The 25783-nt window shown below is 53.6% G+C and overlaps 3 protein-coding genes across 5 annotated transcripts in view; all 3 read right to left on the bottom strand.

Annotated features, from left to right (window-relative positions):
* Window positions 1-2031, bottom strand: part of LOC134430175 (ETS domain-containing protein Elk-4-like) — a 31933-nt gene extending 29902 nt beyond the window's left edge. Inside the window, exon 1 of the mRNA XM_063177729.1 lies at window positions 1974-2031. The gene's annotated coding sequence lies outside the window, so the exon portion shown is untranslated. The remainder of the gene's footprint in view (window positions 1-1973) is intronic.
* A 13411-nt stretch (window positions 2032-15442) lies between these two features.
* LOC134430380 (uncharacterized) overlaps window positions 15443-25783 on the bottom strand; it is a 100289-nt gene continuing 89948 nt past the window's right edge. Inside the window, exons 4-6 of one of the 3 annotated variants that reach the window (XR_010030808.1) lie at window positions 17478-17527; window positions 16365-17365; window positions 15443-16097 (exon numbers count right to left, since the gene is read on the bottom strand). The gene's annotated coding sequence lies outside the window, so the exon portion shown is untranslated. Of the gene's footprint in view, window positions 16098-16364; window positions 17528-25783 lie in introns of all 3 variants that reach the window. The other 2 variants (XR_010030806.1, XR_010030809.1) reach the window with 2 other exon arrangements.
* Window positions 19735-25783, bottom strand: part of SLC45A3 (solute carrier family 45 member 3) — a 36806-nt gene continuing 30757 nt past the window's right edge. The window contains 5 exon segments of the mRNA XM_063177960.1: window positions 19735-19788; window positions 19790-19807; window positions 19809-20152; window positions 20155-20212; window positions 24017-24282. Coding sequence (XP_063034030.1) covers window positions 19735-19788; window positions 19790-19807; window positions 19809-20152; window positions 20155-20212; window positions 24017-24282 — 740 coding nt within the window.

Raw genomic sequence — 25783 nt, 5'->3', positions numbered from 1 at the left:
CCTATTGATGTGGGCAGGAATCCACCCAGTTCAGACAGAGGAGTGAAAAAAAAAAAGAAAAAAAAATAAAATAGTGGTGAGGAATTAAAATAAAAAACCCAGCAGCTGTTGGAGGCAAAGAAGCAAAGCTTGGATCTGAACAATGGCTGGGATCAGCTTGCAAAGGCTGCACCCAAAATGTTCTGTACCCAAAAATCTGCACCCAAAAATGTCCTGCACCCAAAAATGCCCTGCACCCAAAAATGCCCTGCACCCAAAAATGTCCTGCACCCAAAAACGTCCTGCACCCAAAAACGTCCTGCACCCAAAATCTGCACCCAGAAATGTCCTGTACCCCAAATCTGCACCCAAAAATGTCCTGTACCCAAAAATGTCCTGCACCCAAAACTGTCTGTATCCCAAAAATCTGCACCCAAAAATGTCCTGTACCCAAAATGTCCTGTACCCAAAATCTGCACCCAAAACTGTCCTGTATCCCAAAAATCTGCACCCAAAAATGTCCTGCACCCAAAAATCTGCACCCAGAAATGTCCTGTACCCCAAATCTGCACCCAAAAATCTGCACCCAAAAATGTCCTGCACCCAAAAATGTCCTGCACCCAAAAACGTCCTGCACCCAAAAATCTCGTGCACACCACCAAGGAACCCCTGAATCCAAACAATTCCTGGATCAAAAATCTCCTGCACCCCACCAAGGAACCCCAGGATCCCAAAAACCAATTTCTGCACCCCAAAATCCCCTGGATCTCACCAAGGAATCCCTGGACCCAAACAAACCCAAGGATTTCACTGAGCTGTCCCTGGATCCAAACAATTCCCAGACCCAAACAATTCCTGCACCCAAAAATCTCCTGGATCCCAACATCTCCTGCATCCCACCACCCAATCTCAGACTCCAAACAATGCCTGGACCCAAAAAACCAATTCCTGGACCCAGAAATCTCCTGGATGCCACCAACCAACCTGTGGATCCCAAAATCTCTAGGATTCCACCAACCAACCTCCAACTCCAAAGAACCCCTGGACCCAAAAATCTCCAGGATCTCAAAATCTCCAGGATCCTACCAACCAAACTCTGACTCCAAACAACATCTGGACCCCAAAAAACAATTCCTGCAGCCAAAAATCTCCAGGATCCCACAAACCAACCTCTGGATCCCAAAATCTCCTGGATCCCAGCAAATGAACTCTGACTCCAAACAACCCCTGGAGCGAATAAAACGATTCCTGGACCCAAAAATCTCCAGAATACCACCAACCAACCTCAGACTCAAAACAACCTCCAGATCCAAGAAACCAATTCCTGGACCCAAAAATCTCCTGGATCCCAAAACCTCCTGGATCCCAGCACCCAACCTCTGGATCCCAAAATCTCCCGGATGCCACCAACCAAACTCCGACTCCAAACAACCCCTGGACCCAAAAAATCGATTCCTGCACCCAAAAATTTCCTGCATTCCACACGCCAGCCTCGGGATCCCAACATCTCCAGGATCCCACCAACCAACCTCTGACTTCAAACAAGCCCTCGAGCCGAAAAACCAGTTCCTGGACCCAAAAATCTCCTGGATCCCAAAACCTCCTGCATCCCACCACCCAATCTCAGACTCCAAACGATGCCTGGACCCAAAAAACCAATTCCTGGACCCAAAAATCTCCTGGATCCCAAAACCTCCTGGGTCCCAGCACCCAACCTCTGGATCCCAAAATCTCCCGGATGCCACCAACCAAACTCCGACTCCAAACAACCCCTGGACCCAAAAAATCGATTCCTGCACCCAAAACCCTCCCGGATCCCACCAAGCCCCCCCCAGAACGGATGGAAGCCGCTCCAGCCCGGATCGCAGCCCAGCCCCGGCTCTCCCCAGCCCGGTTCCGTGCCCGGAGCGGGTCCCGAGGGGCAGCGCCGGCGGCACCGCCCGCACCCCGCAGCCCGGCCCGCCGCTCCCCCCGAGCCCTCCGCCCCCGCTCACCGAGGAGGAGCCCCGCCGGTGCCCGGGTGCCGTCGGGTGCCGGTGCTGGGCGCGGCCCCCCCGCCGTCCCTCATGCCCGGCGCGGCCGCCGGGGCCGCATCCCGGGCGGGCGGGCGGAGCCGGGCGGGCAGCGCGGGGCGGCCGCCTTCCACACGGCCGGGGGCGCGCGCGCGGGACGGACCCTCCGCGGCCGCCGTAGCGCCGCTTCCGCCCACGGGCCCGCGGAGCTCGCGGGGGTCGGCCAATCGGAGCGCGTAAGCGAGAGGACGCGGGCCAATAGGAGGGCGCATTGAGGGCGAGGGGCGGGGTTAGAGGCGGGGCTTAGGGCGCGGGCGGGACGCGCGGTCCCGGTGCCCGGGCCGGGCCATGTGCCCGGGCCCGGCCCCGAACCGGCGTCGAACCGGGCCCGAATGGCCTCGAATGGCCCCAGACTGGGTCCGAACGGGCCCCGAGCGGGCGCCGAACGGCTCCGAAGGGGCCCCGAACCGGCTCCGAAGGGCTCCGGAACCAGCCCCGAATGGCCCCGAAATGGCTCCGAATGGGCCCCGAACCAGCCCCGAACAGGCCCTTAATGGCTCCGAACCGATCCCGAATGGTCCCGAACCGACCCCGAGTGGCTCTGAACCAGCCCTAGACCAGCCCCGGACCGAACCCGAGTGGCCCCGAACCGGTTCCGAACCGTTCCCGAATGGTTCCGAACCCTTCCCGAGTGGTCCCGAACCGGTTCCGAACGAGCCCCGAGTCGCCCCGAAGCGTTCCCGAATGGTTCCGAACCGTTCCCGAGTGACCCCGAATGATCCCGAATGGTCCCGAAGCGGCCCCGTCACGTCCCCGGCTCCCGCCTGCCCTCAGAGCGCTCCGGGCAGAGCCCTCGGGCCCTTCTCGCCCCTCACACGGGGTGTTGAGGGAGGACGGGGCACAGCGCGTCAAAATGGCTCAAAATTTAAAAATAAACCTCTGTGTTTTACTAGGAAATACATGTTGTGAGCTCTGTTCGTAGAGTGGGGAGACAAAACAATTCCTGCATCTAGCTGGGGACCAAGGACAAATGATCCAAATCTCAGGCCCAAGAGCACAAACATCGTGGAATGAAAAGATAAAAACAAGGATGAGATTATATGGGCTGGAGATGTAATTAGACAATTAACTCCAATATGCAAATGGAGCAGAACTTTAAAAAGTGAGAGACCCCATGACCACATGCCCATTTTGTGACCATTTGGGTTCATCTTGGGTTCATCTTGTGACCATTTGGGTTCACATTGGGTCCATTTTGTGACCATTTGGGTTCATCTTGTGACCATTTGGGTCCATCTTGGGTTCATTTTGTGACCATTTGGGTTCACCTTTAGTCCATTTTGTGACCATTTGGGTTCATCCTGGGTCCATTTTGGGACCATTTGAGTTCATCTTGTGGCCATTTTGGGTTGTGCTGCCCAAGGTGGATCCACTGAGGCCTCATAATAAATCCCTGTTTTTTCCTTTTCCTCTGTTCCAGCTCAGCCTTCCCAAGGCCCTCTCCTTTATCACAATTTTCTGCACAAAAAAAAGCAGAAAGGATATAACAACAAGGAGAGCCAGAGAATTTAGGATTTGACAAAGGACAGGGGTTTCCCCCCAGAGCACAATGTCACAGGGAGAGAGGAAGTTTTCAGCCAGCCTGACCATGAGTTATTCATTTACAGAAGTTCATTTTGTTTTTAAATGCAGCAGAGTTAAAAGTTTTTTATGGTTTTCCCAGCTCCACTTTCAAAAAAAAAAAAAAATCAAAATCAAATCAAAACAAAACAAAAACACAAAAAAAAAAAAAAAAAAAAAAAAAACAAAACAAAACAAAACCAAAATTAGGCCCAAAATAGCCCAAAAATAACCAAAAATAAAATAAAAAACAAACCTGAAAGCTACCTGGCAGGGAGGAGAAAGAAAGGAGGAAAAGAAACAAAAATTCCTCCAGAATCAGCTTCCTCAGCTTTCAAAATAATTAAACCCCTCTGAAGTGTAAGCCTGGACATTTTCCTTTTTCTTTTTTCCCTGTGGAAAGCATCAAGCAGTATTTCCACATTATCAGAGCTGCTTTTCCCTGGGAAATGCCCGAGCCAGGAACCCCTCAGGCTTTTCCCTGTGCCCACCCCTCATTTCTGCCACCCCTTTTTACCCTGGAGTCCCTTTTGCCCCAGAACAAAGAGGGAAATGAAGCAAAAAACCCTCCCAGGCTCTTCCTGTGGAGTCACAGGTGGGAGCTTTGCCAGCATCTCCAGCTCAATCCCATTTTTTTTGGGACAGCTCCAGCACCTGGCTGTGCTCAGCTCGCTCCCAAATCCAGCTGGTTCCTCCCGGAGCTCCTGCGGGGATGGAAAAATCTCCTTTGGGAAAAATCTCCCCCACTCCACATCCTCCCCTGGGTTTGTTCCCGTTCCCCACCAGCACCCCCCAAAATTTTGGCATTTGGGAAAAAAAAAAATGCAGGAGCTGAACGCCCCAAAAAGCAGCACAGGGAGAGGGGCAGCGCCCAAAAACCAACCCCAAGCTGCTCCTAAAGCTGCATCACGGGGGCGGCTGCAGTGACAATCAAGCTTTTTTTAATTTTAGGGGGATAAGAAATTTCCTACTTCGTGCAACTCCCATTTTGTTCTGCTCCCACTGCCGGGTGTTTGCAATTCAACGTGGGCTTGTTCCTATCTTAGACAGCATCAGCCAAGGGAAAAATATAGGACAGACAAAAGGGATGGAATAAAAATCAAGCAGGGAGCGAGGCAGGAAGAAAAAAAAAAAGACAAAAAGCTCGTGTGGAAAGAGATTTTAGGAAAGCGGCTCCCGTGTAAACAGCTCCCATTTTAACGGGGAAGAGGCAACAGAAAAGGGAAAATAAACAAACATATTTAATTGGGGATTTCTGGTGAATGTTAATGTCAGGTGGCAGCACTCGGAAAATGGATTTTGCAATTTCCGAGGCAGGGACAGAGTCGTGACGGGATACAGAGCCCCCAGTTCTGGGAAAACCCAGGACAGCCCAGGCAGGGGAAAACAGAGAATTCCAAAACTCATCCCAACCCTCCGTGCACGGCTCTCGGCTGGAGAGGGGGCCAGGAGGGGATGGGGAGCACAGGGAGAAGCCAGAACATTCTGCAGCAGCTGATCCCAGCCCGCCAGGGCCCTGCTCCAGCACGCGGAGCTGTGCCTTGGTTTGCACAGACAGATTCTGCTCAGGAGGAGTTCTGAAATAGGAAATGTAAAACCCCTTTCTCCTAATTATTGTAATTTTGAAATTTAGGGGCTCTCGGGCAAAGATATGGGAAAAGGAATAACAATTCTTTATTATTCTGAGCTGGAAGGTGATTTGTGGATGTCTTGGTTTGGACAAACAGGTTCTGCTCCTTGAAATGGGAAATGTAAACCCTCTCCTCATATTTGTTATAATTTTGAAATTAAGGGATTCTCAGGCAAAGATACAGGAATAGGAATAGCAGTTCTTTATTATTCTGAGCTGGAAGGGGATTTCTGGATGTCTTGGTTTGAGCAGACAGGTTCTGCTCAGGGAGGCAGGAGGCTCCCCAAAATGGGAAATGTAAAACCACTCCCTCTGAATTTTATAATTTTGAAATTAAGGGCTCTCAGGCAAAGATATGGGAATAGGAATAACAATTCTTTATTATCCTGAGCTGGAGGGGATTTGTGGATGTCTTGGTTTGGACAAACAGGTCTGCTCAGGGAGGCAGGAGGCTCCCTAAAACGGAAAATGTAAACTCCCTCCCTTCAAATCATTATAATTTTGAAATTAAGGGGCTCTCAGGCAAAGATATGGCAATAGGAATATCAGTTTTTTATTAGGAAAAATTAGAAATACAAATGCAATAGTACAAAACAAAGCACTGGAAGGGTCAGAGCAGTCCCTGCCCCCTGTGTGCCAGGGCGGTGTCCCAGCCCCACCCACGGGGCTCAGCCCTCCTGCAGTGCCAGCTGTGGCTCTGCTGCAGCAGGGATCCTGCACAAGGGGGAGTTTTCCTCTGCAGCTCCAGGGCTGCTGCAGATGGGCCTGGCTCCCTCTGGCCATGCAGGGCAGCAGAAAGCTGCTCCTCTGCAATGCAGGGGGCAGAGGCTGCTGGGGTGTCCCAAAGCTCAGATTGTACCCAGGTAGGAATGCTTGGCTCCTCCCCTGGGCGGAGTGTTGGAAAGAAATGAAATTTAGCAAAATGTTTAATTATAGTGAGTTGTGTGTGAACTGGTTTGTTAAAAAGCAGTTTGTAGGCCGTTGAAAGTGTGTGTTGGGTTTTGTGTGTAACCTGGCAGGTAGTCTTAGGGATTTAATAAATAATTAAACTAGTGCAGGAAAGTAAGAATGCTAACCTGTCTGGAGGCAGCATACAATGCTCTCAGAATAAGATAAGCAGAGGATTAATGATCTTGTTTGTGAACCAGGAATGTATCACAAGGGGTCTGTGACCAGGCAAGGGGAACGGGGAGCTGTTTCTTGAGACTTTGTTGTGAATCGCATGTATAAGAGGGAAGCACCCATACGTGAATTTGGGGGGCTCGGACTTTGGGACGTGAGTCCCTCAAGCTCCCCGGGCCCTTAATAAAGCACCCACAAAACTTATCCGAGTTTTGTGTCATCTATCAATCGGGCAACAAGGCATCTCCCATGGGATGCTGGATTGGATCAGCCCTGCAGGGACACTGGCTGGCTCATTAAAAGCAGATAATTAATAATTAATGGCCCATTAACAGAAGATTTCCACCTTTTGTCACCAGCGCCAGAGCTGGCCCAGCTGGAGACAAACTGAGGAGCTCTCAGTTGTCCCTCTCTGATTGACCCTCTCAATTGTCCCTGTCTCTTTTTCAGGTCCTATTCCCACAAAGGCCCTTCCCTGCTCCTCTAGGAAAACTCAAATTTTCAAAAACTCTGATTTTCTCCCCGTCTCAAGTGAAATTCACACTGTGAGCAACAGAAATTCCTCCAAAACTGCATTTTCCGCCAATAAAAATGAAACCTGCAAGGGAGGTTTAATCATTAATAAAAATCCAGGTCTGGCTTAATTAGAAAAAAAAGATTAAAAAAGAAATAAAGAACTCCCTAATGCTGTGATCCTCCTTAGGGCTGTATTTCCAGAGGGTTTAAAGCAGGATTTGCAGGATGAGCAGGCAGCACGAGCTGCACGTGGGCAGCCCGGGGATGTCACTGCTGTCACTCGTGCTGCGGGGAGGGCTCTGCTGCTCCTGCCTTCCCCTCAGCCCCAGCTGCAAATTTAGCAACAGCGCCCGAGCTCCTCTGTGTGCTCTCCCACGTCCTGCCCCGCTCCGGCTCCAGCTCCGGCTGCCTGCGCGTGTTTCTTCAAAAGCTCCGCTCGGCAACCCGGCAGCCCTGGCAGCCGCTCCAACCATCCCTGCTGCTGCCACCCCAACTCCTGCCATCCCTCCTGCCACCCCAAATCCTGCCATCCCCTCCTGCCACCCCAACTCCTGCCATCCCCTCCTGCCATCCCTCCTGCCACCCCAACTCCTGCCACCCCAAATTCTGCCATCCCCTCCTGCCATCCCTCAACTCCTGCCATCCCCTCCTGCCATTCCTGCTCCTGCCACCTCAACTTCTGCCATCCCCTCCTGCCACCCCAACTCCTGCCATCGAGTCCTGCCACCCCAACTCCTGCCATCCCTTCCTGCCATTCCAACTCCTGCCATCCCAAATCCTGCCATCCCAAATCCTGTCATCCCAAATCCTGCCATTCCACTCCTACTCCTTCCATTTCCACTCCTTCCATTCCCCTCCTGCTATTCCACTTCTCCCATTCCCACTCCTGCCATCCCATTCCTGCTCCTTCCCATTCCTGCTCCTGCCATTCCCATTCCTTCCCATTCCCCTCCTGCCATTCCTGGCCCTGCCATTCCACTCTTCCCAATCCTGATCCTGCCATCCCAACTCCTTCCCATTCCTGTCCTTCCACCCCCACTGCTTCCCCGCCCCCTCTCCTGCCATTGCTCTCCTCCTATTCCCACTCTTCCCATTCCCGATTCTGCCGTTCCCTTCCTGCCATCCTGCTCCTGCCATTCAGTCCTGCTCCTGCCATTCCAATCCTGCTCCTGCCATTCCAATCCTGCTCCTGCCATTCCAACACCTTCCCATTCCTGGGCCTTCCATCCCCCTCATTCCCATCCTCACTCCTCCTATTCCCACTCTTCCATTCCCACTCCTCCCATTCCCTCCTGCCTGCCACTGGCACCCCTGCAAACACAGCAGAGAAGGGCCCTGGGTTGAGGATGAACCCAAACCTCACCCCAGAGCCCGGGAGCTGTGCCAGCCCCGCAGTGCCCGCGGGGGGCAGCGAGGGAGGCAGGACAGGGCAGGCCGGGAGGAGCGGGGAGAGCGTCTGGAGCCAGGCAGGGCAGCAAAGGGGGCAGATAAAAGCACGAGACGGGGCGTGAGTCAGGCTGGCACGGGACTGGGCACAGAGCCCTGCGGCAAAGGGGGCACGGAGAGCTGAGCCAGGCTGGGCACAGAGCTCCATGGCAAAGGGGGGAAGGAGAGCTGAGCCAGGCTGGGCACAGAGCCATGCAGCAAAGGGGGCGCAGGGACTGGGCACAGAGCCCTGCGGCAAAGGGGCATGGAGAGCTGAGCCAGGCTGGGCACAGAGCTCCATGGCAAAGGGGCATAGAGAGAACTGAGCCAGGCTGGCACACAGGGACCTGGGCACAGAGCCCCATGGCAAAGGGCGCACAGAGAGCCGAACCAGGCTGGGCACAGAGCCCCACAGCAAAGGGGGCACAGAGAGAGCTGAGCCAGGCAAAGCCTCTGGAACAGGCAGCCCAAAATAGGCTCAGGCAGAACCAGCTGCTGCTCCTGCAGCATCACTCCCAGCTGGGCTGCGCTCCTCCTGGCACATCTGGTCACACCTGGCACAGCTGGCACACCCGGTCACACCTCTCCAACCTCCGAGGTCCCAACCTGTCCAGCCTCTGCTCTCCCACCCTGCCCTCACAGGCCATGGAGAAGAGCTGAGCTGATTTCCCCGCCGTGCCTTGGGCACAGCCCAGCTCCCTCCCCAGAGCAGCTCAAGGGCAGCACGTGGCGCTGTGCCCTGCCAGGGCATCGGGGCATCGCAGGAGGGCACGAGCCCGGCCCTGCAGGCACGGGAAACCAGCCTGAGACGGGCTGGCACAGAGGGCACCGGGCCCTGCCGCTGAGCTGTGTTTGTGCAAAGCGCCGCCTTCCCTGGCGGGTGTTGGCACAAGCTCGGGGAGTTGGCACCGCAGCTGGAGCTGGACTTTCATGAACCCCAAGCAAACAGGAGGAGGAACGTCAGCAGCCCGGAGCTGCTCTGCTGCCCTGGCAGGAGCTCCCAGCTCCTCACACGTCCCTGTGTCCCCTTGGAAATGTCCCTCTGCGGTGGAGAAGCGCTGCTTGCTGTTCTCCTGGTGGCTTTGGGGCTCCACAGGATCCGTCTGCTGTCCCTCTCACCTTGTCAAGCACCCACAGTGGCCGGGGCCAGCCAGGTGGGAAACAGCGGCACAAAAAAAAGAGATTTAGGGACAAAACAACCACGCTGGAAAGTGTCAATGTCTGCTGTATCTGCTGCAGCCCCCACAGCTCAGCCCCCATCTGCGGTGGTGCTCACAGGGAAGAGATGAGAATCTGACTCCATGTTCAGAAGGCTGATTTTATGAAATATATTATATTGAAAGTAAATGATATATTAAAAACAAACCCCTGCCAGAGTCAGAGCAGTCCCTGCCCCCTGTGTGCCAGGGCGGTGTCCCAGCCCCACCCACGGGGGCTCAGCCCTCCTGCAGTGCCAGCTGTGGCTCTGCTGCAGCAGGGATCCTGCACAAGGGGGGAGTTTTCCTCTGCAGCTCCAGGGCTGCTGCAGATGGCCTGGGCTCCCTCTGGCCATGCAGGCAGCAGAAAGCTGCTCCTCTGGCAGTGCAGGGGGCAGAGGCTGCTGGGGTGTCCCAAAGCTCAGATTGTACCCAGGCAGGAATGCTTGGCTCCTCCCTGGGCGGAGCATCTCCCGTGGGATGCTGGATTGGATCAGCCATGCAGGGACACTCGCTGGCTCATTAGCAGCAGGTAATTAATAATTAATGGCTCATTAACAGCAGATATCTCCTGGATGGAGGGTTGGTTGTGGAATAGATAAAACAACCTGCCCAGTGAGCAGCAGATCCCTGCGCAGCTGTGACAGGTGACAATGGAACACACACCATGTGACAGGTGACAATGGAACACAAACCCTGTGACAGGTGACAATGGAACACACCACCAGGTGACAATGGAACACACACCGGGTGACAATGGAACACAAACCAGGTGACAATGGAACACACACCGGGTGACAATGGAACACAAACCAGGTGACAGATGACAATGGAACACACACCGGGTGACAATGGAACACAAACCCTGTGACAATGGAACACAAACCCTGTGACAGGTGACAATGGAACACAAACCAGGTGACAATGGAACACACACTGGGTGACAATGGAACACACACCTAATGGAACACACACCGGGTGACAATGGAACACAAACCAGGTTGACAATGGAACACACACCAGGTGACAATGGAACACAAACCAGGTGACAATGGAACACACTTGTCACCAGGTGACAGGTGACAAATATTAAAAGGAATACTGTGCGTGTTATGTTGGAAAGTTGTGCTGTATTAATTTGTAGTACTGTATTAACATTTTTAAATTTTTTAAATTCCTCATTTACTTATTTATATTTATTTTAATTGCTTTATTTTATTTATTATACATTCTATATTTATATATAATTTATATATATTAATAATATATTTATTTATTGTTATGTATTTTATTTCTATTTATTTATTATATATTATACTTTAATATATATATTATATATATATTAAAGTATAATATATAATAAATAAATTATATATATATTATATATTATATATATACTATAATATATATAATTCTGTAAGAATTAAAAGGAAGGGTTGTGCATTAGAGGGAATCTTTGGTATCAGGTGTTTTGGGAAGTCTGAACCTCTCAGGTACCTCAGAAATGGGGAAAGAGAGAAGGGAGATGTGGGAAATTGGGATAAAAAGGAGGCTGCATCCTCCAAAAATTCGGGAGATCCCAGGGGAATGCCCCATGGCCTCTCCCTTTATTCAAATAAAGCCAAAAGAACTCCTCTGTCTCCTTTTTGGACATAAACCTCTGATGTTTGTGGATTAAATTTTCCCAACATTTCCAAAGGAGAAAACAAACACGCAAACCTCGACCTTTCAACAAAGAAGGGAAGGGAAGGGAAGGGAAGGGAAGGGAAGGGAAAGGAAAGGAAAGGAAAGGAAAGGAAAGGAAAGGAAAGGAAAGGAAAGGAAAGGAAAGGAAAGGAAAGGAAAGGAAAGGAAAGGAAAGGAAAGGAAAGGAAAGGAAAGGAAAGGAAAGGAAAGGAAAGGAAAGGAAAGGAAAGGAAAGGAAAGGAAAGGAAAGGAAAGGAAAGGAAAGGAAAGGAAAGGAAAGGAAAGGAAAGGAAAGGAAAGGAAAGGAAAGGAAAGGAAAGGAAAGGAAAGGAAAGGAAAGGGCAGAACCTGGCAGGGCCTTTGTTTTTGAAGAGTCTGCTGCTGGAAAAACACGGCCTGACCGAGTTCCTGCAGCAGAGAGGCCGAGTCCCCCCAGGAACAAACTTCTCTGGGGAGTTTCTGGAGGTGCAAACACACAAAGGAACCTTCAACCCTCCCCGTGCCACCCACGCCGCGGGGCAGCTCCGCGCTGGGCACGGCTCCCGATGAGCCAGGAGTTAATTGGGATCTGTTAATTGCGAGGCTGCAGGTGTGGGCAGGAGCACGCCCCGACACAGCCCGGCCGGGTTGGAGCTGCCCACCTGCACGGGCAGCGCGGAGCTGCTGGGGATGCTCACGGTGCCCAGACACGCCTCAGCCGTGCCCAGGCAGCTCTGCCAGCCCCGGGCACGGCTCAGAGAGAGCCCCAGCCCGGCTGCAGCAAAGCTGGGCCCAAACAAAGGGAATCCTTTGATTCTGGCTCCACACGGAGTCGGGATTACTCGTTAAAGCCGCACAGGAGGTGTGCCCAGACTCCTCCTCATGGTGCCCTTGGTGTATCGACTGCACTGAATTTTTTCCTTTTCCCTTTCCTTTCCTTTCCGACACAAACCCCACGTTTTCAAACAGCTGGGACAGAGCTCAGGTGTCCAGGTGGGAGCTGTGTGCGCTCAGGGTGTCCCTGGTGACTGTCACAGACCGCCCAGGCCCTGTGGGGCTCAGGGGCTGGGTGGGAGATGCCCAAGCACCCCCAGAGCATCCACACCCTGTCCCTGTCCTGCTCTGCAGCACCAAACCACCCAGGGCACAGGGATCTGCTCGTATTTAATGCAGAAATGGAAACAAACCTTTGTCCAAACCCCTCAAGAACTTTTTCCATGAGATTTCTGCGGAGCTGCAAACCAGTCGGGCCAGTCCTTGTTATCAGAGCTCCTCAGGGTCCTGAGAGCTGCGAGAGGGAATTTTGGAGCGCTCTGGGTGCCACATAAATGCTCTTCTCTGGAGGAAAGTACCCCTGAGTGGTGCCAAAGCTGCCAGGAAACACGGAGCAGGGGCACTCCCAGCTCTGCACCAGGTCACAGCGAGCAGGGACTGTCACTGTCACACGGAGGTGAGGAGCTCTTCAGGCCAATCTCAGCCTTCAGGCTTCACATTTCCATCACAGCCCAAACCTGTGCTCTGAGCAACCTCTTCCAGGCAGCCCCACTCCAGTTTTAGGATCTTTTTATCTTTTCTTCTCCATCTCCTCTCTTTGCAGGGAAATCCTCCCCCCTCTGGCCACCCAAGGCTCCTGTTGGCCTCTCCCAGAGTGTCCCTAAACCTGATTTTCCAGAGCGGTTTGGGGATCTCCATCGCTCCAGGACAGCTGAACTCAGCTCTGAGCTCCTCAGGGAGCACAGCCCTGTGCTGAGCTGGCAGCGGAATAAAGCACGGCCAGAGGGCAGGAGGGAGCAGAGCTTGAGCTGCAGGCTCGGGACTGGGGAGGCCTGAGCGGGGCAGCCCTGGGCGGGGTCTTGGAGTGCTCTGCTCCTGGGTCTCCTGTCCCATCTGGGGCTCTTTTCCTGACCCATCTCCAGGTTCTTTTCCTGTCCCATCCCTCCAGGAATGCCCAGGTTGTTCTCCTGTCCCATCCCTCCAGGGATGCCCAGGTTGTTCTCCTGTCCCAGGGCTGCCCAGGCTGTTTTCCTGACCCGTTTCCAGGTTCTTTTCCTGTCCCATCCCTCCAGGAATGCCCAGGCTGTTCTCCTATCCCATCCCTCCAGGAATGCCCAGGTTGTTCTCCTGTCCCATCCCTCCAGGGATGCCCAGGTTCTTTTCCTGTCCCATCCCTCCAGGGATGCCCAGGTTGTTCTCCTGTCCCAGGGCTGCCCAGGCTGTTTTCCTGACCCGTTTCCAGGTTCTTTTCCTGTCCCATCCTCCAGGAATGCCCAGGTTGTTCTCCTGTCCCAGGGCTGTCCAGGCTGTTTTCCTGACCCGTTTCCAGGTTCTTTTCCTGTCCATCCCTCCAGGGATGCCCAGGTTGTTCTCCTGTCCCAGGGCTGTCCAGGCTGTTTTCCTGACCCGTTTCCAGGTTCTTTTCCTGTCCCATCCCTCCACGAATGCCCAGGCTCTTCTCCTTCGGTTCTTCTCCTGACCCATCCCTCCAAGGTTGCCCCAGCTGGCAGAGCAGCGCTGTGGGACAAGGTGGCACATTCCGTGCCAACAGGCACCTGGCACAGGTGTCACTGCCGTGTCAATCCACTTGGCAAACCCACCCCAAAGCCACCGCAAGGGAACGAACCCCGGCTGTGTCCTTGCAGCTCCATTCCCGAATCTCCCTTTGCGTTTGTGGCCCCGCAGTTTTCCCAAGGCCCGAGAGCCCCGGGTTGAGCACATGAGCAGCCCGGGCACACGGAGAGCGGCACCGGCCCAAGGTCAGGCACCGAGCAGCGGAGCTGGGAACGCCAACAAACACCGGGAACCGCCGGGACCGGGCAGAAACCGGGCTCGCCGAGCCTTTGGGACAAACCCCCGGCGGTCCCAGCCGGTGCCGATCCCTCGGTGCAAAGGGATCCCAAGGACGAGCGAGGCTCCGGCTCCACCGCAGCCCCGGCGGGCACACCGAGCCCGGTGCAGCCGGAGCCGGGCACACCGAGCCCGGTGCAGCCGGAGCCGGGCACACCGAGCCCGGGGCCGCCGGAGCCGGGCACGCCGAGCCCGCTCACACTGTCCTGGCTCTGGCGACGCTGGCAGCGGCTCCCCCCGCGCCCCTCACCCCGCTCCGCCGCCCGCGGCTCCCGCGGCTCCACCGGGGGCGGGCTCCGGGGACCGCCCCGCCCGCCGATGCCATTGGCACGGGAGCAGGGACCGGGATGGGCACCGGGAGGAGCAGGGAGGGTTCGGGAGGGGCACGGGATGGGCACCGGTCCCAGTCCGACGGGATGGGCCCGACCCGGTCCCCCGCTGGAGCAGCTCCCGGAGGCGATCCCGCCACCCCCGCCGCTGGCTCCCCCGCGCTGCTCGGTGACACCGGCAGCGATCCAGGGAGCTCCGGGAGAAGCAGGAGAGACCCTGCAGGGAGAGAGGGTGCCGCTGAAATCCGGGGGGATCCAGGTGTGCGCGGGGGGGTTTTGGATCCACGTGGATCCAAAGTGGGGATTTAAATCCAGGTGGATCCAGGTGTGCGGGAGGCTTTGAAACCCAAGTGGATCCATGGTGTGGGGTTTTGAAACAAGGGAGATCCAGAGTCCGAAGTGGGGATTTTAAATCTAGGTGGAGCCATAAAACATTAACCCCGCCCCTGCCTTGTGGTCACGCCCATGTCCCCACCACCATCATCTACCCCACCCTCATCCCGCCCCTTTGTCCCCTGCCACGCCCTAATCCCGCCCCATCACTCCTTCCCATTTAAAGCCCCGCCCCACCCATTCATTGGCCCCGCCCCCTGACTTTGCTCCCGCCTATCCCCATCCCAAAAGTGACATCCAGGCCACGCCCCTCGGCCGAGCCCAAGCTCTAAACCCCTCCCCTCATTCACTGGCCACACCCCAACCACATCCATCATCCATTGGCCACGCCCCTAATTCCACCCCTCAATAATCGGGCCGTGCCCCAACCCTGTCCGTCATTCTCTGGTCACGCCCCCCACACCGCCAATCATTCATTGACCACGCCCACACAAGTCAGCAATTCATTAGCCACGCCCATGCGCGGTCAGTCATTCATTGGCCACGCCCACATGCTGTCAGTCATTCCTCGGCCACGCCCACGCGCTGCCAGTCATTCATTGGCCACGCCACGCGCTGTCAGTCATTCCTCGGCCACGCCCACGCGCTGCCAGTCATTCATTGGCCACGCCCACGCGCTGTCAGTCATTCCTCGGCCACGCCCACTCCCTTCCCCGCGTGCTGGCGGCGCCCTCCTGTGGCCAGCTCACGCATTTTCCCTTTTTTCCACACATTTTTATTTTTCCCCCCTCTTTTTCCATAAAAATTTATAATAAAAGCCATAAAAGCCTTCCTCTCGCGCCGTATACAAAATATTCACTCTACCAAATAAATAAACCACGACGTCTCACGGGCAGGATGTGACCTCAAAAAGGAAAACCAGCATCCATCCATCCCCCCAATCCTTCCCTAGCTTAGGGAATTTACACAATTTATCCCTCCTCCACCTTCCAAATTCCCCTGTGAGGAAGAGAAAAGCTCCTGCTCACAGCTCTGAGCAGCTCACACCCAAATCTGCGGCCAAACAGGAGCAAATCCTGGAGAAATTCTGTGGTCACACAGGGAATATCAGTAACAGAAGTAAGGGATGCTCTTACCCAGACCAAAAACATCCATTGCTGGTGTAATATGTGATCCTGACACAGAAAGTTCCTTAGAAGAAGCCAAAAAAAGCCAATTTTGTGAAGATTTCCTCGTCCTCCTGCTCCCTCACCCTGATCTCCCATTATCAGCCCTGGCTCTGCCCCTCTCTTTATCTCTGCTTTATCAACTGGGGGTTTGAAATGAGGCATTTGAGGCCTTTGCTACTAAACCCCTTCACCTGAAATGAAGAATTGGAGCCCCTTTCCACCAAACCACCTGAAATGAGGAATTTGAGCCCCTTCACCTGAAATGAAGACTTTGAGCCCTTTTCCATCACCTGAAATGAAGAATTTGAGTCCTTTCCCCCAAACCCCTTCACCTGAAACGAAGAATTTGAGCCCTTTTCCATCACCTGAAATGAGGAATTTGAGCCCTTTCCCACCAAACCCCTTCACCTGAAATGAAGAATTTGAGGCCTTTTCTATCAAACTTCATCACCTGAAATGAAGAAGTTGAGCCCTTTCCCACCAAATCACACCTGAAATGAAGAATTTGAGCGCTTTCCCATCACCTGAAATGGAGAATTTGAGCCCTTTCCCATCACCTGAAATGAAGAATTTGAGCCCTTTCTCACCACCTGAAGCTCAGTGTGGAAGCACTTTAGGCACTTTAAATTATCAAAAGCATTTGAGCATCAGGGCAGCCTCTGTGCAGGGAAACTTCCTCACGTTTACATGAGAAATATTCCAAATAAAGGGAATATAATAAATATTCCAAACAAAGGGAAAATATTCCAAACAAAGGGGTTTTCAGCCTTGGGGCAGGGGGGAATTTATTCCAGGACACCCCTAGCTCAAAACAGGATTTTTGTCCCAAATCCTTGCTGCTGCAGCCTGCAGAGCTCAGGGTGGGAAGCCCAGACCCCCAGAGTGTTTCTGAAGTGGTGCAGGCAGAGCAAATCTGTCCCCAGAACAGCTGCGAGCCAGCCCTGTGGGAAAGGGAGGCTGGCAGCCTTTAATTTGAGACAAAAAATTAAAAAATAAAACAGAAACGCTGACCCCTGACGGGAAAGGGACGATCCCAAAGCTTTGAGGGCGCGGCTCAGACAGCAGGGGAGGAACAGGCTGACAAAACTCGGCCAAAATAGCAACACTGCACCCTCCAGTGCCTCTGGCTGCCCACACACCTCCACAAAATGAAAAATAATCCCAAAACAGCTCGTTTAGGGCAGGCAGGGCTGGAGTCTGTGCGCTCCCAGCAGCAGCAATCCAGCCTTTCCTCCTGCCTTGGCATCGTTCCTGACGTGGGCCCAGCTCCTCCTGGAAGGTGCCAGCAGCAGATGGGACAAATGTGGGGGACAGGGAATGGCTCTGGGCAGGGGGACTCGGGGTCTGCTGACAGAGGGAAAGGGACTTGGGGAGGGGAGCCAGAACAGCCTGGGCAGCCCTGGGGAGATGGGAGAGGAAAAAAACCTCAGGAGAAAAAACCTGGGCATCCTCGGGGAGATGGGACAGGAAAGAACCTCAGGAACACAACCTGGGCATCCTTGGGGAGATGGGACAGGAGAAGAACCTGGAGATGGGTCAGGAGAAAAAGCTCAACAGCCCTGGAGGGATGGGACAGGAAAAAGAACCTCAGGAGAAAAACCTGGGCATCCTTGGGGGAGATGGGACAGGAGAAAAACCTCAGGAGAACAAGCTGGGGAGCCCTGGAGGGATGGGACAGGAAAAGAACCTCAGGAGAAAAAGCTGGGGAGCCTGGGGAGATGGGACAGGAAAGAAACTGGAGATGGGTCAGGAGAAAAAGCTCAACAGCCCTGGAGGGATGGGACAGGAAAAGAACCTCAGGAGAAAAAAAACCTGGCATCCTCAGGGAGATGGGACAGGAAAAGAACCCAGACATCCCCGGAGGGATGGGAGCCAGACGTCCCTGGAGAAATGGGTCAGGAAAAGAACCTGGAGATGGGTCAGGAGAACAAGCTGGACAGGCCTGGAGAGATGAGTCAGGAAAACAGCCTCAGGAACACAACCCGGACCATCCCTGGAGGGATGGGACAGGAAAAGAACCTGGAGATGGGTCAGGAGAACAACCTGGACAGGCCTGGAGGGATGGGACAGGAAAAGAACCTCAGGAGAATCAAGCTGGTCATCCCTCCAGGGATGGGTCAGGAAAAGAACCTGGGTCAAGAAATCAACCTGGGCATCCTTGGAGAGATGGGAGCTAGAACAAGCTGGACAGCCCTGGAGAGATGTGTCAGGAGAAAAAAGCTGGACCTCCCTGGACAGATGGGACAGGAAAAGAATCTGGGCATTTCCTGGAAGGATGAGAGCCAGAATATCCCTGGACAGCCCCTGAAGAGATGGGTCAGGAAAAGAACTTGGACATTCCTGGAGGGGAACACAACCTGGGCATCCCTGGAGGGATGGGACAGGAAAAGAACCTGGAGATGGGTCAGGAAAACAGCCTGAACATCCCTGGAGGGATGGGTCAGGAACACAACCTGGACATCACTGGAGAGATGGGAGCCAGAAGAGCCTGGACATCCCTGGAGGGCCCTTTGGGCCCTGGTCAGGGCGGCAGAGGAGCTTTGCCCCACTCTGACCGAGCTTTGCTCTGCCCCCTGTGAGATCAGGGACTCCTGACTGGCAATAAAAGACATTTCATAAAGCCCAAGGAGCCACGGGCAGTGAGCAGCTCCAGGTGTGAGTTTAACTCATCAGGAGAGCTCCCCCAGGAGAGCTCCTCGTGCTCTGCCTCACTGGCCCAGGGCTGGGGACCCCTCTGGGGGCTGGGGACCCCTCTGGGGCTGATTCCCCTGGAGTGTGGCAGCTCCTTTTAGGGGGCCACACGTGGAAGAGGCACAAGAGCCTGGATCCATGAGGGGAGAGAGCAAACGCAGGGCACTGAGGTGAGGAGAGACTGAGAAGTGTGTGAGGAAAGGTAAAAACAATCATTAAAAAAAAACCCAAAAAATAAAAGTTCTCTCTGTCTGACGCAAGCCGGTACATAGGTAAAGGTTAAGTCACCTTTTGGACTGGTCCTAATGGGATGATCCTTGTTTTTCCCAGAACAAGGCACGGGGACTTTTCTCCTGGATGGAGGTGGGGAGGGCAGGAATGTGGGGGTGCACCTGGGCACCCCCTCAGGCAAACCTCAGCCTCCACACTGCTTTTGTCCCCCAGGAAATCTCCCCCAGTGCCCCACTGCTCAAAAAATGGGGTAAAACTACAAAAAAGGAGGAGAGGGAAAGGAAGGGGAAAGGGGAGGAAAGGGGAGGAAAGGAAAGGGGAGGAAAGGGAGGAAAGGGGAGGAAAGGGGAGGAAAGGGGAGGAAAGGAAAGGAAAGGGGAGGAAAGGAAAGGAAAGGAAAGGAAAGGAAAGGAAAGGAAAGGAAAGGAAAGGAAAGGAAAGGAAAAGGAAAGGAAAGGAAAGGAAAGGAAAGGAAGGAAAGGAAAGGAAAGGAAAGGAAAGGAAAGGAAAGGAAAGGAAAGGAAAGGGAAAAGGAAAGGGAAAAGGAAAAGAAAGAGAAAGTAAAAGAGAAAGAAAAGAGGAAGAAAAGAGGAAGAAAAGAGGAAGAAAAGAGGAAGAAAAGAGGAAGAAAAGGAAAAGCCAGTGGTTGATCCCCTCCCAGTGCTGCTCCTGCTCAGGAACACGACCCGTTATCACCAGAGGGAAACCCCAATTCCCTTTCCCCCTGCAGGACCCTTTGGTGCTGCTGTGCCGTGCCTCCCCTCTGCTGAAGGCACCTCTGGAAAGCCCTTCAGGCCCTGAGCACAACGGCCCAGAGCCTCTTATTTACACCTGAGATGAACCCCAGAGCTGGCAGCGCCAGCCGGGACAGCCAGTGCCACACGAGTGGCCCTGTGGGCACACCCAGTGTCCTGTCACCCCTGTGACACACACACGGACACACACACACACACACACAGAGAGCTGTTTGTGTCACACAGAGTGCCTGCCCATGTCACCCTTGTCAAAGACAACTTTGGTAGCGAAGGTAGATGGCGACCAGGCCCGAGGGCGGCGGCCGACACCATGTAGGCCGTGACAGACTGGGTGAGCTGCACGATGGAGCCCATGAAGAGCGAGGGCACCACCTGGGACAGCAGGAAGGCGCTGTCCAGGATGGCCAGGTCCAGGCAGATCCCCCGGCCGGGAGCCCCCGGCTCCGGCTCGCCCACCATGATCCGCAGGGAGACGTCGCAGGAGGAGCTGACGCACAGCGCAGAGCTGGGCCCGGCCTGAGGGGAGGCCGGCGAGGAGGAGGAGGAGGAGGGGGAGGAAGAGGAGAAGAGGATCCCAGCGTGGCCGTTCTGGTAGGACAGCTTCTGGCTGGGGAGCAGCCCCTTGGAGAAGGAGGTTTCTTGTCCAGCAGAGCGGAGTCTTCCTCCTCTTTCCTCTTGTATTTATGGAGAAAAACCTGTGGGGAACAGGGAGCGAGTGAGGAGGGAGCTGGGAGTGTGGGAGGTGAACGAGGAAGGATTTGGACTTTGGGAGGTGAATTATGAAGGATTTGGGACTCAGAGGTCAGTGGGGAAGGAGTTGGACTCTGGGAGGTGAGTGAGGAAGGACTTGGGACTCAGAGGTGCGTGAGGAAGAGCTGAGTGTCTGGGAGGTGAATAAGGAAGGAGTTTGGACTCTAGGATGTGAGTGAGGAAGAATTTGGGACTCAGAGGGTCAGTGAGGAAGGAGCTGGACTCTGGGAGGTGAGTGAGGAAGAGCTGGGACTCAAAGCTGAGTGAAGAAGGAATTTGGACTCAAAGCTGAGTGAGGAAGGAGCTGAAGTCTGGAAGATGAGTGAAAAGGGAGTTGAGACTTGGGACTCTGAGAGGTCAGTGAGGAAGGATTTGGGACTCAGGGATGAGTGAGGAAGAAGCTGGGACTCTGAGAGATAAGTGGGGAAGGATTTGGGACTCTGAGGTCAGTTAGGAAGGAGTTTGGACTCTCGGAGGTGAGTAAGGAGGGAGCTGGGACTCTGGAAAGTGATGAGGAAGGATTTGGGACTCAGACATCAGTGAGGAAGGAGCTGAGAGTCTGGGAGGTGAGTGAGGAAGGAGCTTAAGTGTTAGAGATGAGTGAGGAAGCAGTCTGGACTCTGGGAGGTCAGTGAGGAAGAGCTGGGACTCTGGAAACTGATGAAGAAGAAGCTGGGAGAGTGAGGTCAGCAAGGAAGGGCTGGACTCTCAGAGGTGAGTGAGGAAGGAGTTGGAGTCTGAGAGATGAGTGAGGAAGGAGCTGGGAGTGTGGAAGGTGAGTGAGGAAGGATTTGGGACTCAGAGGTGAGTGAGGAAGGAATTGGGAGACTGAGAAGTCAGTGAAGAAGGAGTTGGGACTCTGGAAGTGATGAGGAAGGACCCGGGACTCTGAGAGCTCAGTGAAGAAGGATTTGGGACTCAGAGGTGACTGAGGAAGGAGTTTGGACTCTGAGAGGCGAGTGAGGGAGGATTTGGGACTCAGAGGTGAGTGAGGAAGGAGTTGAGACTGTGGAATGTGAGTGAGGAAGAGCTGGACTCTCAGAGGTGAGTGAGGAAGAGCTGGACTCTCAGAGGTCAGTGAGGAAGAGCTGGACTCTCAGAGGTCAGTGAGGAAGAGTTGGGACTCTCAGAGGTGAGTGAGGAAGAGCTGGACTCTCAGAGGTGAGTGAGGAAGAGCTGGACTCTCAGAGGTGAGTGAGGAAGAGCTGGACTCTCAGAGGTGAGTGAGGAAGAGCTGGACTCTCAGAGGTCAGTGAGGAAGAGCTGGACTCTCAGAGGTCAGTGAGGAAGAGCTGGACTCTCAGAGGTCAGTGAGGAAGAGTTGGACTCTCAGAGGTGAGTGAGGAAGAGCTGGACTCTCAGAGGTGAGTGAGGAAGAGCTGGACTCTCAGAGGTCAGTGAGGAAGAGCTGGACTCTCAGAGGTGAGTGAGGAAGGATCTGGCACTCCAAGGGGGCCCTGTTTTTGTGCAGGGCAGCAAACCCAGAGCTGTGTGTGTGTGCTCAGGGCAAGTGCCAGCCTGAGCCTGGCCCACGTGAGAAGGGCTCTGAGTGCCCCAGGCTGGCTCTGCCCCCCTGGCACAGCACCCAGAGCAGCCCTGACTCACAGGCCTGCCTGTGCTCAGCCCCTGGGGCTCAGCAGCCAGCCTGGGGACACTCTGTGCTTTTGTCACCTCCTCACTGGCTGCCACAGGATGGTTTGGGGGTTTGTACTGAGATCAGCTGGGGCAGGGCAGGAGTGAAGGGCCAGGCTGTCACAGAGATCTTTTATAAAAAATCCTTTTCTTTAGGATTTTTCCTCCTGAGAAGCTGAGACGCCTCAGGAACAAATGCAAACAATGGTTATCTGCTGCTGTGGGATGCAAACAGGTGCATCTGGATTTGGTCTCATGGGGTTGTTTCTGATTAATGGCCAATCACAGTCAGCTGGCTGGGACAGAGATCCAAGCCACAAACCTTTAGTATCAATTCTTTCTATTCTTAGCCAGCCTTCTGATGAAACCTTGCTTCTATTCTTTTAGTATAGTTTTAATGTAATATATATAATATATATCATAAAATAATAAATCAGCCTTGTGAAACACGGAGTCAGATCCTCGTCTCTCCCTCATCCTGGGACCCCTGTGAGCACGGTCACACCAGGCCCTGCTGGGGGATATCAGACACCTAGGGCAGTGCAAACAGGAATAAAACAGGAAAAAAACAGGAGAAAAAAACAGGAATAAAACAGGAATGTTTGGGGTTTGTGGGTGGGTGACTGGGAACCCAGACCCAGAGTCCATCACGAGCAGCCCATTCTCATCTGGGATGGTTCAAAGTGCCACCAGCTGGGACCCAGCAGCCCTGGGAACTCAGGGAAGGGCTCTTTTCTCAGCTCTGCCCCAAACCTCAACCAAGCTGCTCCATCTGCCTGCCCAGACCCTCCTCACTCCAGCCAGGAAAAAAAAAAAAAGGGGCAGAGAGAACCAAAATCTTTTCATTCTCACCCTTTTTCTGCTCGCCCTGCTCGAGCTGTGAGGTCTCTGAGTGTTCCCACAGAGAATCTGTTCACACCAAGGGCAGCAGGGAGCAGAGCCAGCTGTGCCCTGCCTGCCTTGGGCAATGTGGCCTTCCCCTCCCAGCCCGTGCAGTTTGGGTTTCATCCCATTGATAAAAACATCCCAGCCAGGCTGCAGCTCCTGCCAAGCTGAGCTGAGCATTCCCACCCTGGTGCCAGCTGGGATGGGTTTGCTCAATGGCAACATCTGGATGCCTGTGGTAACAACTCCCACTCCTCCTTCCACAGCACAGCCAACCACTGCCCCCGGGATGAAAGAGCTGCTCTCAAACCACAAATTAATTCTGCATTTGCAGCACAAGAGGAACTCCCATTAATCCAGCGTGCAGCTCAGGAACCTCCTAGGACTTCTCCACAAGGATAACATCTGTGGGACAGGGCTGTCTGTCACAAGTTTCACAAGGTTTCTTTTCCTTGGAGCTGAGGGAAGAGCTTGGGTTTCCATTTTACTCATCCTGGTGCTGTGGATGAGAACTAAAAAACTGAGGGCTGAAAATCTTTGGGTTTTGTAGCCCCTCGGGCTGGAACCTCCTAGGACTTCTCCACAAGGATAACATCTGTGGGACAGGGCTGTGTGTCACAAGTTTCACAAGGTTTCTTTTCCTTAGAGCTTAGGGAAGAGCTTGGGTTTTCATTTTACTGATCCTGGTGCTGTGGATGAAAACTGGAAAGCTGTGAGGGCTGAAAATCTCTGGGTTTTGTAGCCCCTCGGGCTGGAACCTCCTAGGACTTCTCCACGAGGATAACATCTGTGGGACAGGGCTGTGTGTCACAAGTTTCACAAGATTTCTCTTCCTTGGAGCTTAAATGAAAAGCCAAGCTCTTCCCTTACTCATCCTGGTGTTATGGATGGAAACTGGAAAGCTGTGAGGGCTGAAAATCCTTAGGTTTTGTAGCCCCTCAGGCTGGAACCTCTAGGACTTCTCCACAAGGAGACACAGTTGTGTGTCACAAGTCTCACAAGGTTTCCCTTCCTTGGAGCTGAGGGAAGAGCTTGGGTTTTCATTTTCCTGATCCTGGTGTTATGGATGGAAACTGGAAAGCTGTGAGGGCTGAAAGTCTTTGGGTTTTGTAGCCCCTCAGGCTGGCAGAGCTGCAGAATCTCCACAGGGATAACTAAACCAGACCAATTCCCTAAAACACAAGAAAAAACTGAAAACCTGCAGGGCCAGGCTGCCCTGGAGCAATCCCCACCTGTTTGTCGTGGTGGTAGAGGGATGCCAGCGTGTAGGGCAGGATCTGGAGGGCAGAGAAGGTGAAGCCGGTCAGGGCAGCGGAGATGGTGACCACGGTGACACTGTGGGACAGGCACATGACACAGGCTGCCCCGGGGAAGAACACCACGCTGGCCAGGTACACGGCCCGCGTGCCGAAGCGCTTCACCAGCCTGTCCATGATTGTCGAGAAGAAGATGGAGGTGATGCACTGCAGGAAGAGCCCCAGGCTGCCCATCCGCACACCTGAGGGGAGAGGGGACGGAAACTGCCCTGGCTGCCCCCGATTCACACAGCCAGGGATGCTGCCCTCGGCCCCAAACCCCAAAAACATCCTGCCCTCTGTCCCAACCCCAAAACCATCCTTCTCTCTGTCCCAAACCCCCAAAAACATCCTTCCCTCTATCCCAGACCCCAAAACATCCTTCCCTCTGTCCCAAAGCCCAAAAACATCCTTCCCTCTGTCCCAGACCCCAAAACATCATTCCCTCTGTCCCAGACCCCAAAAACATCCTTCTCGCTGTCCCAAACCCCAAAAACATCCTGCCCTTGGCCCCAAACCCCACAAACATCCTTCCCGCTGTCCCAAACCCCAATAAACATCCTTCTCTCAATCCCAAACCCCAAAATCATCCTTCTCTCAATCCCAAACCCCAATAAACATCCTTCTCTTGGTCCTAAACCCCAAAAACATCCTTCCCTCTGTCCCAAACTCCAAAAATATCTTTTCCCCTCCATCAGTCCCAAACCCCAAAACCATCCTTCCCTGTGAGTCTCAAACTCCAGAAACATCCTTCCTTCAGTCCCAAACCTCAAAACATTTTTTCTTCTGCATCAGTCCTTAACCCCAAAAACATCCCTCCCTTCCTGTCAGTCCCAAACCTCCAAACATCCCTCCCTCTGTCAGTTCTTACCCCGAAAACATCCCTCCCTCTCTGTCAGTCCCAAGCCCAAAAACATCCTTCCCTGTCAGTCCCAAACTCCAAAAGCATCATTCCCTCTGTCCCAAACCCCCAAAAACATCCTTCCCTGTCAGTCCCAAACCCCAAAAGCATCATTCTTTCTGTCCCAAACCCCAAAAACATCCTTCCCTGTCAGTCCCAAACCCCAAAAGCATCATTCTTTCTGTCCCAAACCCCAAAAACATCCTTCCCTCTGCCTCAGCCCCAAACTCCCAAGGCCCAGAGAGCCCAGGCAGGCTGGGCTGGCTCAGGGGGCAGAGCAGCATCACCCAGAAAATTCCAGAATTGCAGCACAGCAGCATCACCCAGAAAATTCCAGGACTGCAGCAGCCACCCCCAGAGCTCCCTCCCTCCCTCCTGAGCACCCCTGGTGTGAAAAATGCGTGTACTTTATGATTGGCTTTTCGCAAATATTCAAATTAATATTGTATGTGTTGTGTTAATTCAGAAACAGAAAGTGATGCTGTGTTAATTCTCTTGAGTACTGTGTTAAATATTAGTTTTAGGTTATAAAAATTGTTAAAATAAAAACGGTGCTATGTGGGATACTTTTTTAAAGAAAGGACTGGCAGTGAGATAGCAGCCACAGCACACCTGAATCTTTCAGAGAAAGAGAATTTATTGCTCCATTATCAGGAGAAATGAACTTCTTCCTGCCTCAAGGTGCTGTCAGGATTCAGAGGAAGAAGCTGACACTGCCCAGACAGAATCCTGTGTTTGAGTGGAATTCATGCATCATGGATGAGGTGTATGAATATGCCACAGGCTGTTGCTTTTAAGGGTTA

This window comes from Melospiza melodia, chromosome 28, assembly GCF_035770615.1.
Source record: "Melospiza melodia melodia isolate bMelMel2 chromosome 28, bMelMel2.pri, whole genome shotgun sequence".
NCBI lineage: Eukaryota > Metazoa > Chordata > Aves > Passeriformes > Passerellidae > Melospiza > Melospiza melodia.
The sequence above is the reverse complement of the archived record's forward strand: the minus strand, read 5'-3'. Positions and strand labels throughout refer to the sequence as shown.